The following is an 18,423-nucleotide window of genomic DNA, read 5'->3' on the forward strand; positions in this document are numbered from 1 at the left end:
GGAGCAGTGGAACTGTATTCCGCTGTGCGATGAAGCTCATGCTGTACTTTTGTGATGAACTGGAGTGGTGTTTATCTAAAGACACCAGTATTTAACTCCCTGTTGTTGAATTGGCGTCCATCAGATCCTCACAGCAATATTTCCCAGAGTAAAGAGTCAGTAAAGGGGAGCAAACCACCCATTTAAAATGTTTATTTCGGAAGTGCTGTATGAGCAGGAAGCTTTCGCTTTAGGGCTTGGGACGGGTCAGAAACCACATCATCAGGTCTAAGTGAAAATGATATGTATTTGATCTTTAGCTGAACCTTATGTTTTGTCTCTGTCTAGATGCTGTTCTCTAATCTGGAGGAGATCCTGTGTGTGCACCGAGAGTTCCTGACCATGGTGGAGGAGCTGCTGCAGCCAGAACCTCATCCTCATCAAGAAGTGGGACGCTGCTTCTTGCACTTTGTGAGTTTCCATACATCACACCCTCGCTCGCCCTTCTCACACGTGCTCCAGTTCCCTCTTTGCCTCTGATCCTTTCTTTCCTGTTCTCTTTCTCTTTTCTTTCATTTTTTTCTGTTTCTCCATTTCTCTCACTTTTGCCTTTCTCTTCTCCCTCTGTCTCTTAATTTCTCTCGTTTTTGATTTTTGCTTTTTTTTTCTTATTTTTTTTTTCTTACTTGCTATCCTCTCTCTCTTCCTCATCATCTCTCTTTATCCCTCTCTATTTCTCTCTTCCCCCTACCCTCTCTCTCTCTCTCTCTCTCTCTCTCTCTCTCTCTCTCTCTCTCACTTTCTTTTCTCCTTTGTTCCTAATTTCTGCTGTATTTCCTCCATATGTAGTCATTTGAAAGCCTGCTGCACTCCATTACAGAAAGACTTTTGCTTCCGGTTCTGATTCTGGGTTTAATTTCCATTTGAAAACTGTCTGATCTTTCATCTCAAAAATAGCCTTCATTGCTGTCATAAGAAATTTAACGTAACTAAGTTTAACTAAATTCAATTTTTCCCAGTTTGAAAACACCAGCTGCCTTTTTACATCACGTGGATTTTTCAGAATGAACCGACCATTGGAAAAACATCCATATTTTCATTTTCTGTTTTGCTGTATTTAACATCGTGGGGAAGAATGAAACATAAAAAAGGACATAATATTTAACCCTTTAAAGAGTTAGGGATTGTGCAGAAGAGTGCTACATTGGAGCCTGTTCCCTTTGCAGAGGGCAGTCGTCTTGTAACGTGTGGATTGTGAACTGTGAGGTATTCCTACTGTTTTTTTTATCCTGGTCTACAGTGTCTATGTTTCTAATGCCTTCCTGGTGTGTGTAAACACTCTGCTCTGTGATGTTTACAGTGTGAGTATATGTTAATGTGTATTCTGCCCGGTGCTGACCACTGTGTGTGTTTTATCCAAGAGTAATGGTGTGTGTGAGAATCTCTGCTGTAGCTGCGTGTTTTATTGCACAGTGTGTTCACAGAGAGGATTTGTAGGTGCAGCTGCTGTCCGGTTCCTATCCCTCCACTGGGCCTCATTCGTCTAATCCTTCTCTCTGTCTCTCTGAAGACTCCCCTGGGAACGTCGTGTGAAAACACACATAGGCCGAATGTTCCACATGTGTGTAGTTTGTTCCACAGGGGCCGTGTTACAGAAATGCCTTGTCCTGAGGTAGAAAGTCTGTACACGCTGCAGATATGTTGTTACTGTGCAGTTTTTCCACTGATACGAGACCAGACTCCTATCTGTTTGATTGGGGAAGGACCTATAAAGTCTAAAGCCAAAGCCATAGTAATGTTTTAAAGTTTGTTGGAAAGCTAGAGTAAACCTTGACAACATTTGCATAAATGTTTTTTTTTTGGTAAAAATATTTTTTCAGCTTGTTCCGGCTAAAAACGATCTCTCGAGTTTAAATAAACATTCTTCCACAAGCAACTGAAAGGATGGTATTTTTTTTACCCTCTTTGATGCGTAATATTATTCATGAAACTTATTATAATTTCAGGAAATATAAAGAAATCTGAAATGTGCACAAAGAGCAAAGCTGAAATGCTCAACACGTTTGACCTTCCATCCCTCGGACATCACTGCATTAGCATTAAATTGTTCATCTCAGCAGTGTGTGTCTTGATGCCAGTAAAACAGTATTTAAAATAATACCTACAAACAAACACACGTTACAAGATTTGATGTGCCTTTTGTGATCAAGGTCTTTACGTCTTTTTTCTTGATAGTTCATAATCCACAGAACTGCACTGAACCACAGTGATTCCTCTCCTATTAGCCGTCCCTGACAGGCAGCATTCATGACAGTAACAGCACGTAGCCGGCGGTAAATGGACGCTTCAGCTGTGGTAGGGCTGTGAAAAGAAGAGAGCAACAGTCTGTTAGTGCCAGCTATAATTTAAACTTAGTTTAATAATAATGACCCCCAACCGCTGCTATTTCTGTGAGGATGGGTGGTGAGTGAAGGCCTGCTACTGACCACACTGGCCATTTCCTCAGGCACTGTTTCACAAAATAAGGTTTGTTGTTTTTTTAAGAAACTAGTTTGCCCTGAAATGTGTAGTTACCAGAGCAACAATCTCCCTTAACTTCAACAGTTATTTAATGTTTAGTTTTTGAAATAAATATTAATGTAATATTCTACAATGAACTGGATGTTCATCTTTTCTGTAACGTTGGTCAAATGTCATATAGCAACGTTTTTCTGTGCTAATTTACTTAGTTTACTAATAAATTTATTTCACACGTAATCACACGTTATTTATTTCACACGTAATCACACGTTATTTATTTCACACGTAATCACACGTTATTTATTTCACATGTAATCACACGTTATTTATTTCACACGTATTCACACGTTATTTATTTCACACGTAATCACACGTTATCAGTAACAACTAGGGAACATTGTTAAATTCAAATTAAGGGAAATCCCCTGTGCCTATTGTATTTTTTGTTGGTCATAATCTAGACCCGTTTCTATCAGGAGAGGAGTGTGCTGAGGTTCTGGAAGCTATTTTGTGTCTCCGTCATTCGATCCAGAACGTTTCTCCACTTCCTGGGCACAAATGCCCAGACAGTAAGAGCGTGAGGGGACTGTGAAGTCAAGGGCAGAGTGAACGGTCACAATGCAGCTTATTGATGTGTGTGTGTGTGTGTGTGTGTGTACTCAGAGAGACAGGTTTCAGATTTATGATGAGTATTGTGGAAACCACGAGAAGGCCCAGAGGCTGCTGCTGGAGCTCAATAAGATCAGGAGCGTCCGCACGTGTCTTCTGGTAAGAATCACGTAATCCTCTCACTCACACAAACACACACACACACACACACTAGTGCGGCATGCTTCTTGATAAAATATCAATCAGTGTAATACAATCAAAAATGTAACTGTGAACAGTGCTTTTGAAATCCATTTCCAAACGGAAAATCTTTTCACATTGCTGAGTTAAGGCTGGTGTTCCAGAGGCTAAAGTTAATGGGAGCTGCTCTCCATCAAACCCAGTGCTATGGAGGCAGTCTGCTTCATCTGCTGACCTTTGGGGGCCAGAGAAAGTCTCTTCAGAGATCTAGCATGAAACGCCTGCTTTGTAATGTAATGCCACTGACCTTGCCGTTGTACACACACACACACACACACACACACACACACATTACAGTTCAGCAGGCGTTCACTCACGTTTATAAAGCTCTGTAAAATCAGTCTGAGTTGAATTTCTGACGCTCCTCTGTGATTTTAGTAAAAATGTATACATTTCCTCACACTTTGCCCATTAGCTTCTTTCTTAGGGACTGTGGTAACCGCTGTACTGTATTTAGAGGATAGGGCCAGTAAAGACATCTATGTTCACAGTGATGTGGTGCTGCTGTGTGGCTCTGAGCTCCACGCTGGGAACGGAATGTCTTAATTGAATTTGATGTAATGGACATTGTATGGCCTTGACCTTGAGCACGCTGTGACATTCTGAGAGCTGCCAGAGCTCCACTTTTACTCGGACCATCATTTCTCTCTCTATGACCCATTAGATTATGACTAATGCTAAGAATTTTACAGAAAGTGTCAGAAAGTAAGCTGCGATAAACATATTTTACATAAATGCGTTTTCTAATGGTTCTAATGTTTATTTCGTCGCTGTCCAAAGAAAAATATGTTTATTTTATTTTTTTCCGATAGTTTATTACATCGTTTGAACACAGCAGCTGTCCTTCACACTGTGTGAAATGTCATGATGAACGACCAATAGAAAGTTAAGAAGGTGTTTTTTTCCTTTAAAGACAGTATTTTAGAGACATGTTCTTCTTTGGGCAGCGACAGTACGGCAATGTTTTTGATTTATGAGATAACCATGTTTACACTTTTGTCTGATAATGTCTCACAACATATCAGTTGAACCTTCATTTTCTGTGGGATTCTCTTCTGGTTCTGGTTCTGTTAGAACTACATGCTGCTCGGCGGACGGAAAAACACAGAGGTTCCGCTGGAGGGTTACCTGGTGGCTCCCATCCAGAGGATCTGCCAATACCCCCTGCTGCTCAGAGTGAGCTCATATCTCTTTGTCTCTCTGTTTTCTCGCTCAATGATCTATCTGAAATATAGCTCTGTATTTCTTTCATCGTTAGCCAGATTACTTCAAACGTGGCCTGTTTAATAATAACATAATCCCAAAATAATCCATAATGACTCAGCTCTGCATGTTTCTTACTGCCCATTTGTTTGGCAGTCATTTATTTTGTAACGCTGCAGTTAACAGACCTTGCCGTGTACGTTCAGAAGTATTGCTTCTAGTATTTTCCTTTTTTTAAAACATAAAAATGTAGCTACTATATAATATCAAGCATGTGACAAGAGAAAAAACATTGTTGGTTCTATAAAGAAACATTTTTATGAAAGGTTCCAGGTGCATATCACATTCTCCATCAGTTTGAAAAATTAAAACTTTCAAAGAACCTCAAAAACATGAAATCGTTTTCAAAATCATTCGAGTGTTTCATGGTGTTCATTGAACAAAGAACGTTTGAACTTCAGCGGTTTTGAGCGCGTTTCAGGCACTGGTGTTTATTTTGAGCGTGGCGCAGTGGTGCTGCAGGTGGTGCTGGTACCACACGGCTCTAGGGTTCTGGGGTTGTGGGTTCAATGCCCTCCTCGAGTCACTGTCTGTGAGGAGTCTGTTTGGGTTTCTTCCCTCAATCGGAAACACATGTTGGTAGCTGGATTGTCCGTTCAGAAGTGTCCATAGCTGTGACTGTGTGAGTTACTGGGTGAAGGTGTGATGGACCCTGTCCAGGGTGTGATTCTGCCTTGTGCCCAATGACTCTGGGTAGGTTCTGTATGATTACAATGAATGAATGAATGAATTGATCTTTCGTTTACTTTGAGTTAACTATAGTGTCTCTTTAATATTCAGAATGTTTGGCAAAGTGTAAGCTTCCATTACTTCCGTTATCCTTGTAGCTCTCTCCACAAACCAATGAATCAGAAGACACCGAACATATCTCAGCTGATTGATTACGTGTAGGGTTCGTCCACATCGGTCCTTTAAACACAGTCTGTAAATGTGAAGACTGAAAACACAATCCTGTCAAGCTCACTACATTACAGCCGTCCTATTCCTGAAAATAAACAGCACAGCCTGCGAAAGCCAAGCTTATTACTGAACCAGAAACTTTTCTGTATGGTTCTGCTTCATTGTAAACACCCACGAGCACAAGTGCACATAACAAGACCGCAATCTCTCACTCTTTCTCGCCTTTAAAGCCTTTCTTTCCATTTGAGATCCCACAGCTGGACGCGCCAAGACCATTCAGAGTAAATGCATGTGATAGCCATCTGCACTTTCTCAGATAACTCCCCAAATGTTCAGCAGAGAGCTGGAGTTATGCCCCACAGCCCTGGGGTTTACAGGAGGTTCAGAGATTAGGATCTTCTCCAGTAGACCATTCCCTGCAGTAGCTGGGTTCTTAAACATGTGTAAATCCAGGAACACGTCTTATTTTGCTTGGGAAAAAAGGTAATTAATATAAAATTGTGTGTTGTAATGTGTCAGTGTAGATTCATGCAGTTTTCTGAATAAGCATTTACTGGTACTTTAAAGCCTTGTAATGAACAGTCTGTTAAACCTTTGTGAGCTCTCTCGACTTTTTAACAGAAGCCATTCTCTTGTAGCCCCACAGTTAGAGACTGTAGCTGTTCTATTGATGCTTCATTTCTATTAGACATCAACTAATTTAAGTGTTACTGATAAAATGACGGCACGATGGAGCAGCAGGTGGTGTCTCTGTCACAGCTCCAGGGTCCTGGAGGTTGTGGGTTCGAGTCCCGCTCCGGGTGACTGTCTGTGAGAAGTGTGGTGTGTTCTCTCTGTGTCTGCGTGGGTTTCCTCTGGGTGACTGTCTGTGAGGAGTGTGGTGTGTTCTCCCTGTGTCTGCGTGGGTTTCCTCTGGGTGACTGTCTGTGAGGAGTGTGGTGTGTTCTCCCTGTGTCTGCGTGGGTTTCCTCCGGGTGACTGTCTGTGAGGAGTGTGGTGTGTTCTCCCTGTGTCTGCGTGGGTTTCCTCCGAGTGACTGTCTGTGAGGAGTGTGGTGTGTTCTCCCTGTGTCTGCGTGGGTTTCCTCCGGGTGACTCTCTGTGAGGAGTGTGGTGTGTTCTCCCTGTGTCTGCGTGGGTTTCCTCCGGGTGACTGTCTGTGAGAAGTGTAGTGTGTTCTCTCTGTGTCTGCATGGGTTTCCTCCGGGTGACTGTCTGTGAGGAGTGTGGTGTGTTCTCCCTGTGTCTGCGTGGGTTTCCTCCGGGTGACTGTCTGTGAGGAGTGTGGTGTGTTCTCCCTGTGTCTACATGGGTTTCCTCCGGGTGACTGTCTGTGAGGAGTGTGGTGTGTTCTCTCTGTGTCTACATGGGTTTCCTCCGGGTGACTGTCTGTAAGGAGTGTGGTGTGTTCTCTCTGTGTCTGCGTGGGTTTCCTCCAGGTGACTGTCTGTGAGAAGTGTGGTGTGTTCTCTCTGTGTCTGCGTGGGTTTCCTCCGGGTGACTGTCTGTGAGAAGTTTGGTGTGTTGTCCCTGTGTCTGCATGGCATTCCTCCGGGTGACTCTCTGTGAGGAGTGTGGTGTGTTCTCCCTGTGTCTACATGGGTTTCCTCCGGGTGACTGTCTGTGAGGAGTGTGGTGTGTTCTCTCTGTGTCTGCGTGGGTTTCCTCCAGGTGACTGTCTGTGAGAAGTGTGGTGTATTCTCTCTGTGTCTGCGTGGGTTTCCTCCGGGTGACTGTCTGTGAGGAGTGTGGTGTGTTCTCCCTATGTCTGCGTGGGTTTCCTCCGGGTGACTGTCTGTGAGGAGTGTGGTGTGTTCTCCCTATGTCTACATGGGTTTCCTCCGGGTGACTGTCTGTGAGGAGTGTGGTGTGTTCTCCCTGTGTCTGCGTGGGTTTCCTCCGGATGACTGTCTGTGAGGAGTGTGGTGTGTTCTCCCTGTGTCTGCGTGGGTTTCCTCCGGGTGACTGTCTGTGAGAAGTGTAGTGTGTTCTCTCTGTGTCTGCATGGGTTTCCTCCGGGTGACTGTCTGTGAGAAGTTTGGTGTGTTGTCCCTGTGTCTGCATGGCATTCCTCCGGGTGACTGTCTGTGAGAAGTGTGGTGTGTTCTCTCTGTGTCTGCGTGGGTTTCCTCCGGGTGACTGTCTGTGAGAAGTGTGGTGTGTTCTCTCTGTGTCTGCGTGGGTTTCCTCCGGGTGACTTTCTGTGAGAAGTGTGGTGTGTTCTCTCTGTGTCTGCGTGGGTTTCCTCCGGGTGACTGTCTGTGAGAAGTGTGGTGTGTTCTCTCTGTGTCTGCGTGGGTTTCCTCCGGGTGACTTTCTGTGAGAAGTGTGGTGTGTTCTCTCTGTGTCTGCATGGGTTTCCTCCGGGTGACTGTCTGTGAGGAGTGTGGTGTGTTCTCTCTGTGTCTACATGGGTTTCCTCCGGGTGACTGTCTGTGAGGAGTGTGGTGTGTTCTCTCTGTGTCTGCGTGGGTTTCCTCCGGGTGACTGTCTGTGAGAAGTGTGGTGTGTTCTCTCTGTGTCTGCGTGGGTTTCCTCCGGGTGACTGTCTGTGAGGAGTGTGGTGTGTTCTCCCTGTGTCTGCGTGGGTTTCCTCCGGGTGACTGTCTGTGAGGAGTGTGGTGTGTTCTCCCTATGTCTACATGGGTTTCCTCCGGGTGACTGTCTGTGAGGAGTGTGGTGTGTTCTCCCTGTGTCTACATGGGTTTCCTCCGGGTGACTGTCTGTGAGAAGTGTGGAGTGTTCTCTCTGTGTCTGCGTGGGTTTCCTCCGGATGACTGTCTGTGAGGAGTGTGGTGTGTTCTCCCTGTGTCTACATGGGTTTCCTCCGGGTGACTGTCTGTGAGGAGTGTGGTGTGTTCTCTCTGTGTCTACATGGGTTTCCTCCGGGTGACTGTCTGTGAGGAGTGTGGTGTGTTCTCTCTGTGTCTGCGTGGGTTTCCTCCAGGTGACTGTCTGTGAGAAGTGTGGTGTGTTCTCTCTGTGTCTGCGTGGGTTTCCTCCGGGTGACTGTCTGTGAGAAGTTTGGTGTGTTGTCCCTGTGTCTGCATGGCATTCCTCCGGGTGACTCTCTGTGAGGAGTGTGGTGTGTTCTCCCTGTGTCTACATGGGTTTCCTCCGGGTGACTGTCTGTGAGGAGTGTGGTGTGTTCTCTCTGTGTCTGCGTGGGTTTCCTCCAGGTGACTGTCTGTGAGAAGTGTGGTGTATTCTCTCTGTGTCTGCGTGGGTTTCCTCCGGGTGACTGTCTGTGAGGAGTGTGGTGTGTTCTCCCTATGTCTGCGTGGGTTTCCTCCGGGTGACTGTCTGTGAGGAGTGTGGTGTGTTCTCCCTATGTCTACATGGGTTTCCTCCGGGTGACTGTCTGTGAGGAGTGTGGTGTGTTCTCCCTGTGTCTGCGTGGGTTTCCTCCGGATGACTGTCTGTGAGGAGTGTGGTGTGTTCTCCCTGTGTCTGCGTGGGTTTCCTCCGGGTGACTGTCTGTGAGAAGTGTAGTGTGTTCTCTCTGTGTCTGCATGGGTTTCCTCCGGGTGACTGTCTGTGAGAAGTTTGGTGTGTTGTCCCTGTGTCTGCATGGCATTCCTCCGGGTGACTGTCTGTGAGAAGTGTGGTGTGTTCTCTCTGTGTCTGCGTGGGTTTCCTCCGGGTGACTGTCTGTGAGAAGTGTGGTGTGTTCTCTCTGTGTCTGCGTGGGTTTCCTCCGGGTGACTGTCTGTGAGAAGTGTGGTGTGTTCTCTCTGTGTCTGCATGGGTTTCCTCCGGGTGACTGTCTGTGAGGAGTGTGGTGTGTTCTCTCTGTGTCTGCGTGGGTTTCCTCCAGGTGACTGTCTGTGAGAAGTGTGGTGTGTTCTCTCTGTGTCTGAGTGGGTTTCCTCCGGGTGACTGTCTGTGAGGAGTGTGGTGTGTTCTCCCTGTGTCTGCGTGGGTTTCCTCCGGGTGACTGTCTGTGAGGAGTGTGGTGTGTTCTCCCTGTGTCTGCATGGGTTTCCTCCGGGTGACTGTCTGTGAGGAGTGTGGTGTGTTCTCCCTGTGTCTACATGGGTTTCCTCCGGGTGACTGTCTGTGAGAAGTGTGGAGTGTTCTCTCTGTGTCTGCGTGGGTTTCCTCCGGGTGACTGTCTGTGAGAAGTGTAGTGTGTTCTCTCTGTGTCTGCATGGGTTTCCTCCGGGTGACTGTCTGTGAGAAGTTTGGTGTGTTGTCCCTGTGTCTGCATGGCATTCCTCCGGGTGACTGTCTGTGAGAAGTGTGGTGTGTTCTCTCTGTGTCTGCGTGGGTTTCCTCCGGGTGACTGTCTGTGAGAAGTGTGGTGTGTTCTCTCTGTGTCTGCGTGGGTTTCCTCCGGGTGACTGTCTGTGAGAAGTGTGGTGTGTTCTCTCTGTGTCTGCATGGGTTTCCTCCGGGTGACTGTCTGTGAGGAGTGTGGTGTGTTCTCCCTGTGTCTGCGTGGGTTTCCTCCGGGTGACTGTCTGTGAGGAGTGTGGTGTGTTCTCCCTGTGTCTGCGTGGGTTTCCTCTGGGTGACTGTCTGTGAGGAGTGTGGTGTGTTCTCCCTGTGTCTGCGTGGGTTTCCTCCAGGTGACTGTCTGTGAGGAGTGTGGTGTGTTCTCCCTGTGTCTGCGTGGGTTTCCTCCGAGTGACTGTCTGTGAGGAGTGTGCTGTGTTCTCCCTGTGTCTGCGTGGGTTTCCTCCGGGTGACTGTCTGTGAGGAGTGTGGTGTGTTCTCCCTGTGTCTGCATGGGTTTCCTCCGGGTGACTCTCTGTGAGGAGTGTGGTGTGTTCTCCCTGTGTCTACATGGGTTTCCTCCGGGTGACTGTCTGTGAGGAGTGTGGTGTGTTCTCTCTGTGTCTGCGTGGGTTTCCTCCAGGTGACTGTCTGTGAGAAGTGTGGTGTGTTCTCTCTGTGTCTGCGTGGGTTTCCTCCGGGTGACTGTCTGTGAGGAGTGTGGTGTGTTCTCCCTGTGTCTGCGTGGGTTTCCTCTGGGTGACTGTCTGTGAGGAGTGTGGTGTGTTCTCCCTGTGTCTACGTGGGTTTCCTCCGGGTGACTGTCTGTGAGGAGTGTGGTGTGTTCTACCTGTGTCTACATGGGTTTCCTCCGGGTGACTGTCTTTGAGAAGTGTAGTGTGTCCTCTCTGTGTCTGCATGGGTTTCCTCCGGGTGACTGTCTGTGAGAAGTTTGGTGTGTTGTCCCTGTGTCTGCGTGGGTTTCCTCCGGGTGACTGTCTGTGAGAAGTGTGGTGTGTTCTCTCTGTATCTGCGTGGGTTTCCTCCGGGTGACTGTCTGTGAGAAGTGTGGTGTGTTCTCTCTGTGTCTGCGTGGGTTTCCTCCGGGTGACTGTCTGTGAGAAGTGTGGTGTGTTCTCTCTGTGTCTGCATGGGTTTCCTCCGGGTGACTGTCTGTGAGGAGTGTGGTGTGTTCTCCCTGTGTCTGCGTGGGTTTCATCCGGGTGACTGTCTGTGAGGAGTGTGGTGTGTTCTCCCTGTGTCTGCGTGGGTTTCCTCCGGGTGACTGTCTGTGAGGAGTGTGGTGTGTTCTCCCTGTGTCTGCGTGGGTTTCCTCCGGGTGACTGTCTTTGAGAAGTGTAGTGTGTCCTCTCTGTGTCTGCATGGGTTTCCTCCGGGTGACTGTCTGTGAGAAGTTTGGTGTGTTGTCCCTGTGTCTGCGTGGGTTTCCTCCGGGTGACTGTCTGTGAGAAGTGTGGTGTGTTCTCTCTGTATCTGCGTGGGTTTCCTCCGGGTGACTGTCTGTGAGAAGTGTGGTGTGTTCTCTCTGTGTCTGCGTGGGTTTCCTCCGGGTGACTGTCTGTGAGAAGTGTGGTGTGTTCTCTCTGTGTCTGCATGGGTTTCCTCCGGGTGACTGTCTGTGAGGAGTGTGGTGTGTTCTCCCTGTGTCTGCATGGGTTTCCTCCGGGTGACTGTCTGTGAGGAGTGTGGTGTTTTCTCCCTGTGTCTGCGTGGGTTTCCTCCGGGTGACTGTCTGTGAGGAGTGTGGTGTGTTCTCCCTGTGTCTGCGTGGGTTTCCTCCGGGTGACTGTCTGTGAGGAGTGTGGTGTGTTCTCCCTGTGTCTGCGTGGGTTTCCTCCGGGTGACTGTCTTTGAGAAGTGTAGTGTGTCCTCTCTGTGTCTGCGTGGGTTTCCTCCGGGTGACTGTCTGTGAGAAGTGTGGTGTGTTCTCTCTGTATCTGCGTGGGTTTCCTCCGGGTGACTGTCTGTGAGAAGTGTGGTGTGTTCTCTCTGTGTCTGCGTGGGTTTCCTCCGGGTGACTGTCTGTGAGAAGTGTGGTGTGTTCTCTCTGTGTCTGCATGGGTTTCCTCCGGGTGACTGTCTGTGAGGAGTGTGGTGTGTTCTCCCTGTGTCTGCATGGGTTTCATCCGGGTGACTGTCTGTGAGGAGTGTGGTGTGTTCTCCCTGTGTCTGCGTGGGTTTCCTCCGGGTGACTGTCTGTGAGGAGTGTGGTGTGTTCTCCCTGTGTCTGCGTGGGTTTCCTCCGGGTGACTGTCTGTGAGGAGTGTGGTGTGTTGTCCCTGTGTCTGCATGGGTTTCCTCTGGGTGACTGTCTGTGAGGAGTGTGGTGTGTTCTCCCTGTGTCTGCGTGGGTTTCCTCCGGGTGACTGTCTGTGAGAAGTGTAGTGTGTTCTCTCTGTGTCTGCATGGGTTTCCTCCGGGTGACTGTCTGTGAGGAGTTTGGTGTGTTGTCCCTGTGTCTGCATGGCATTCCTCCGGGTGACTGTCTGTGAGAAGTGTGGTGTGTTCTCCCTGTGTCTGCATGGGTTTCATCCGGGTGACTGTCTGTGAGGAGTGTGGTGTGTTCTCCCTGTGTCTGCGTGGGTTTCCTCCGGGTGACTGTCTGTGAGGAGTGTGGTGTGTTCTCCCTGTGTCTGCGTGGGTTTCCTCCGGGTGACTGTCTGTGAGAAGTGTGGTGTGTTCTCTCTGTGTCTGCGTGGGTTTCCTCCGGGTGACTGTCTGTGAGAAGTGTGGTGTGTTCTCTCTGTGTCTGCATGGGTTTCCTCCGGGTGACTGTCTGTGAGGAGTGTGGTGTGTTCTCCCTGTGTCTGCATGGGTTTCATCCGGGTGACTGTCTGTGAGGAGTGTGGTGTGTTCTCCCTGTGTCTGCGTGGGTTTCCTCCGGGTGACTGTCTGTGAGGAGTGTGGTGTGTTCTCCCTGTGTCTGCGTGGGTTTCCTCCGGGTGACTGTCTGTGAGGAGTGTGGTGTGTTGTCCCTGTGTCTGCATGGGTTTCCTCTGGGTGACTGTCTGTGAGGAGTGTGGTGTGTTCTCCCTGTGTCTGCGTGGGTTTCCTCCGGGTGACTGTCTGTGAGAAGTGTAGTGTGTTCTCTCTGTGTCTGCATGGGTTTCCTCCGGGTGACTGTCTGTGAGGAGTTTGGTGTGTTGTCCCTGTGTCTGCATGGCATTCCTCCGGGTGACTGTCTGTGAGAAGTGTGGTGTGTTCTCTCTGTGTCTGCGTGGGTTTCCTCCGGGTGACTGTCTGTGAGAAGTGTGGTGTGTTCTCTCTGTGTCTGCGTGGGTTTCCTCCGGGTGACTGTCTGTGAGAAGTGTGGTGTGTTCTCTCTGTGTCTGCATGGGTTTCCTCCGGGTGACTGTCTGTGAGGAGTGTGGTGTGTTCTCCCTGTGTCTGCGTGGGTTTCCTCCGGGTGACTGTCTGTGAGGAGTGTGGTGTGTTCTCCCTGTGTCTGCGTGGGTTTCCTCTGGGTGACTGTCTGTGAGGAGTGTGGTGTGTTCTCCCTGTGTCTGCATGGGTTTCCTCCGGGTGACTCTCTGTGAGGAGTGTGGTGTGTTCTCCCTGTGTCTACATGGGTTTCCTCCGGGTGACTGTCTGTGAGGAGTGTGGTGTGTTCTCTCTGTGTCTACATGGGTTTCCTCCGGGTGACTGTCTGTGAGGAGTGTGGTGTGTTCTCTCTGTGTCTGCGTGGGTTTCCTCCAGGTGACTGTCTGTGAGAAGTGTGGTGTGTTCTCTCTGTGTCTGCGTGGGTTTCCTCCGGGTGACTGTCTGTGAGGAGTGTGGTGTGTTCTCCCTGTGTCTGCGTGGGTTTCCTCCGGGTGACTGTCTGTGAGGAGTGTGGTGTGTTCTCCCTATGTCTACATGGGTTTCCTCCGGGTGACTGTCTGTGAGGAGTGTGGTGTGTTCTCCCTGTGTCTACATGGGTTTCCTCCGGGTGACTGTCTGTGAGAAGTGTGGAGTGTTCTCTCTGTGTCTGCGTGGGTTTCCTCCGGATGACTGTCTGTGAGGAGTGTGGTGTGTTCTCCCTGTGTCTGCGTGGGTTTCCTCCGGGTGACTGTCTGTGAGAAGTGTAGTGTGTTCTCTCTGTGTCTGCATGGGTTTCCTCCGGGTGACTGCCTGTGAGGAGTGTGGTGTGTTCTCCCTGTGTCTGCGTGGGTTTCCTCCGGGTGACTGTCTGTGAGGAGTGTGGTGTGTTCTCCCTGTGTCTGCATGGGTTTCCTCCGAGTGACTGTCTGTGAGGAGTGTGGTGTGTTCTCCCTGTGTCTACATGGGTTTCCTCCGGGTGACTGTCTGTGAGGAGTGTGGTGTGTTCTCTCTGTGTCTACATGGGTTTCCTCCGGGTGACTGTCTGTGAGGAGTGTGGTGTGTTCTCTCTGTGTCTGCGTGGGTTTCCTCCAGGTGACTGTCTGTGAGAAGTGTGGTGTGTTCTCTCTGTGTCTGCGTGGGTTTCCTCCGGGTGACTGTCTGTGAGGAGTGTGGTGTGTTCTCCCTGTGTCTGCGTGGGTTTCCTCCGGGTGACTGTCTGTGAGGAGTGTGGTGTGTTCTCCCTATGTCTACATGGGTTTCCTCCGGGTGACTGTCTGTGAGGAGTGTGGTGTGTTCTCCCTGTGTCTACATGGGTTTCCTCCGGGTGACTGTCTGTGGGAAGTGTGGAGTGTTCTCTCTGTGTCTGCGTGGGTTTCCTCCGGATGACTGTCTGTGAGGAGTGTGGTGTGTTCTCCCTGTGTCTGCGTGGGTTTCCTCCGGGTGACTGTCTGTGAGAAGTGTAGTGTGTTCTCTCTGTGTCTGCATGGGTTTCCTCCGGGTGACTGTCTGTGAGAAGTTTGGTGTGTTGTCCCTGTGTCTGCATGGCATTCCTCCGGGTGACTGTCTGTGAGGAGTGTGGTGTGTTCTCCCTGTGTCTACATGGGTTTCCTCCGGGTGACTGTCTGTGAGGAGTGTGGTGTGTTCTCTCTGTGTCTGCGTGGGTTTCCTCCAGGTGACTGTCTGTGAGAAGTGTGGTGTATTCTCTCTGTGTCTGCGTGGGTTTCCTCCGGGTGACTGTCTGTGAGGAGTGTGGTGTGTTCTCCCTTTGTCTGCGTGGGTTTCCTCCGGGTGACTGTCTGTGAGGAGTGTGGTGTGTTCTCCCTATGTCTACATGGGTTTCCTCCGGGTGACTGTCTGTGAGGAGTGTGGTGTGTTCTCCCTGTGTCTACATGGGTTTTCTCCGGGTGACTGTCTGTGAGAAGTGTGGAGTGTTCTCTCTGTGTCTGCGTGGGTTTCCTCCGGATGACTGTCTGTGAGGAGTGTGGTGTGTTCTCCCTGTGTCTGCGTGGGTTTCCTCCGGGTGACTGTGAGAAGTGTAGTGTGTTCTCTCTGTGTCTGCATGGGTTTCCTCCGGGTGACTTTCTGTGAGAAGTGTGGTGTGTTCTCTCTGTGTCTGCATGGGTTTCCTCCGGGTGACTGTCTGTGAGGAGTGTGGTGTGTTCTCCCTGTGTCTACATGGGTTTCCTCCGGGTGACTGTCTGTGAGGAGTGTGGTGTGTTCTATCTGTGTCTGCGTGGGTTTCCTCCAGGTGACTGTCTGTGAGAAGTGTGGTGTGTTCTCTCTGTGTCTGCGTGGGTTTCCTCCGGGTGACTGTCTGTGAGGAGTGTGGTGTGTTCTCCCTGTGTCTACATGGGTTTCCTCCCGGTGACTGTCTGTGAGGAGTGTGGTGTGTTCTCCCTGTGTCTACATGGGTTTCCTCCGGGTGACTGTCTGTGAGGAGTGTGGAGTGTTCTCTCTGTGTCTGCGTGGGTTTCCTCCGGATGACTGTCTGTGAGGAGTGTGGTGTGTTCTCCCTGTGTCTGCGTGGGTTTCCTCCGGGTGACTGTCTGTGAGGAGTGTAGTGTGTTCTCTCTGTGTCTGCATGGCATTCCTCCGGGTGACTGTCTGTGAGAAGTGTGGTGTGTTCTCTCTGTGTCTGCGTGGGTTTCCTCCGGGTGACTGTCTGTGAGAAGTGTGGTGTGTTCTCTCTGTGTCTGCATGGGTTTCCTCCGGGTGACTGTCTGTGAGAAGTGTGGTGTGTTCTCTCTGTGTCTGCATTAGTTTCCTCCGGGTGACTGTCTGTGAGGAGTGTGGTGTGTTCTCCCTGTGTCTGCGTGGGTTTCCTCCGGGTGACTGTCTGTGAGGAGTGTGGTGTGTTCTCCCTGTGTCTGCGTGGGTTTCCTCTGGGTGACTGTCTGTGAGGAGTGTGGTGTGTTCTCCCTGTGTCTGCGTGGGTTTCCTCCGGGTGACTGTCTGTGAGGAGTGTGGTGTGTTCTCCCTGTGTCTGCGTGGGTTTCCTCCGAGTGACTGTCTGTGAGGAGTGTGGTGTGTTCTCCCTGTGTCTGCGTGGGTTTCCTCCAGGTGACTGTCTGTTAGGAGTGTGGTGTGTTCTCCCTGTGTCTGCATGGGTTTCCTCCGGGTGACTCTCTGTGAGGAGTGTGGTGTGTTCTCCCTGTGTCTACATGGGTTTCCTCCGGGTGACTGTCTGTGAGGAGTGTGGTGTGTTCTCTCTGTGTCTGCGTGGGTTTCCTCCAGGTGACTGTCTGTGAGAAGTGTGGTGTGTTCTCTCTGTGTCTGCGTGGGTTTCCTCCGGGTGACTGTCTGTGAGGAGTGTGGTGTGTTCTCCCTGTGTCTGCGTGGGTTTTCTCCGGGTGACTGTCTGTGAGGAGTGTGGTGTGTTCTCCCTGTGTCTGCGTGGGTTTCCTCCAGGTGACTGTCTGTGAGAAGTGTGGTGTGTTCTCTCTGTGTCTGCGTGGGTTTCCTCCGGGTGACTGTCTGTGAGGAGTGTGGTGTGTTCTCCCTGTGTCTACATGGGTTTCCTCCGGGTGACTGTCTTTGAGAAGTGTAGTGTGTCCTCTCTGTGTCTGCATGGGTTTCCTCCGGGTGACTGTCTGTGAGAAGTTTGGTGTGTTGTCCCTGTGTCTGCGTGGGTTTCCTCCGGGTGACTGTCTGTGAGAAGTGTGGTGTGTTCTCTCTGTATCTGCGTGGGTTTCCTCCGGGTGACTGTCTGTGAGAAGTGTGGTGTGTTCTCTCTGTGTCTGCGTGGGTTTCCTCCGGGTGACTGTCTGTGAGAAGTGTGGTGTGTTCTCTCTGTGTCTGCATGGGTTTCCTCCGGGTGACTGTCTGTGAGGAGTGTGGTGTGTTCTCACTGTGTCTGCGTGGGTTTCCTCCGGGTGACTGTCTGTGAGGAGTGTGGTGTGTTCTCCCTGTGTCTGCGTGGGTTTCCTCCGGGTGACTGTCTGTGAGGAGTGTGGTGTGTTCTCCCTGTGTCTGCGTGGGTTTCCTCCGGGTGACTGTCTGTGAGGAGTGTGGTGTGTTGTCCCTGTGTCTGCATGGGTTTCCTCCGGGTGACTGTCTGTGAGGAGTGTGGTGTGTTCTCCCTGTGTCTGCGTGGGTTTCCTCCGGGTGACTGTCTGTGAGAAGTGTAGTGTGTTCTCTCTGTGTCTGCATGGGTTTCCTCCGGGTGACTGTCTGTGAGAAGTTTGGTGTGTTGTCCCTGTGTCTGCATGGCATTCCTCCGGGTGACTGTCTGTGAGAAGTGTGGTGTGTTCTCTCTGTGTCTGCGTGGGTTTCCTCCGGGTGACTGTCTGTGAGAAGTGTGGTGTGTTCTCTCTGTGTCTGCGTGGGTTTCCTCCGGGTGACTGTCTGTGAGAAGTGTGGTGTGTTCTCTCTGTGTCTGCATGGGTTTCCTCCGGGTGACTGTCTGTGAGGAGTGTGGTGTGTTCTCCCTGTGTCTGCGTGGGTTTCCTCCGGGTGACTGTCTGTGAGGAGTGTGGTGTGTTCTCCCTGTGTCTGCGTGGGTTTCCTCTGGGTGACTGTCTGTGAGGAGTGTGGTGTGTTCTCCCTGTGTCTGCGTGGGTTTCCTCCGGGTGACTGTCTGTGAGGAGTGTGGTGTGTTCTCCCTGTGTCTGTGTGGGTTTCCTCCGAGTGACTGTCTGTGAGGAGTGTGGTGTGTTCTCCCTGTGACTGCGTGGGTTTCCTCCGGGTGACTGTCTGTGAGGAGTGTGGTGTGTTCTCCCTGTGTCTGCGTGGGTTTCCTCCGGGTGACTCTCTGTGAGGAGTGTGGTGTGTTCTCCCTGTGTCTACATGGGTTTCCTCCGGGTGACTGTCTGTGAGGAGTGTGGTGTGTTCTCTCTGTGTCTGCGTGGGTTTCCTCCAGGTGACTGTCTGTGAGACGTGTGGTGTGTTCTCTCTGTGTCTGCGTGGGTTTCCTCCGGGTGACTGTCTTTGAGAAGTTTGGTGTGTTGTCCCTGTGTCTGCGTGGGTTTCCTCCGGGTGACTGTCTGTGAGAAGTGTGGTGTGTTCTCTCTGTGTCTGCGTGGGTTTCCTCCGGGTGACTGTCTGTGAGAAGTGTGGTGTGTTCTCTCTGTGTCTGCATGGGTTTCCTCCGGGTGACTGTCTGTGAGGAGTGTGGTGTGTTCTCCCTGTGTCTGCGTGGGTTTCCTCCAGGTGACTGTCTGTGAGGAGTGTGGTGTGTTGTCCCTGTGTCTGCATGGGTTTCCTCTGGGTGACTGTCTGTGAGGAGTGTGGTGTGTTCTCTCTGTGTCTGCGTGGGTTTCCTCTGGGTGACTGTCTGTGAGGAGTGTGGCGTGTTGTCCCTGTGTCTGCATGGGTTTCCTCTGGGTGACTGTCTGTGAGGAGTGTGGCGTGTTCTCCCTGTGTCTACATGGGTTTC

The 18,423-nt window shown here is 50.5% G+C and overlaps 1 protein-coding gene across 1 annotated transcript in view; it reads left to right on the plus strand.

Moving 5' to 3' along the window:
- Positions 1-18,423, plus strand: part of prex2 (phosphatidylinositol-3,4,5-trisphosphate-dependent Rac exchange factor 2) — a 78,184-nt gene that overhangs the window by 22,465 nt on the left and 37,296 nt on the right. Inside the window, exons 3-5 of the mRNA XM_066677944.1 lie at positions 328-450; positions 3,163-3,267; positions 4,423-4,524. Coding sequence (XP_066534041.1) covers positions 328-450; positions 3,163-3,267; positions 4,423-4,524 — 330 coding nt within the window. The remainder of the gene's footprint in view (positions 1-327; positions 451-3,162; positions 3,268-4,422; positions 4,525-18,423) is intronic.

Source organism: Hoplias malabaricus, chromosome 1, assembly GCF_029633855.1.
Source record: "Hoplias malabaricus isolate fHopMal1 chromosome 1, fHopMal1.hap1, whole genome shotgun sequence".
Taxonomy (NCBI): domain Eukaryota; kingdom Metazoa; phylum Chordata; class Actinopteri; order Characiformes; family Erythrinidae; genus Hoplias; species Hoplias malabaricus.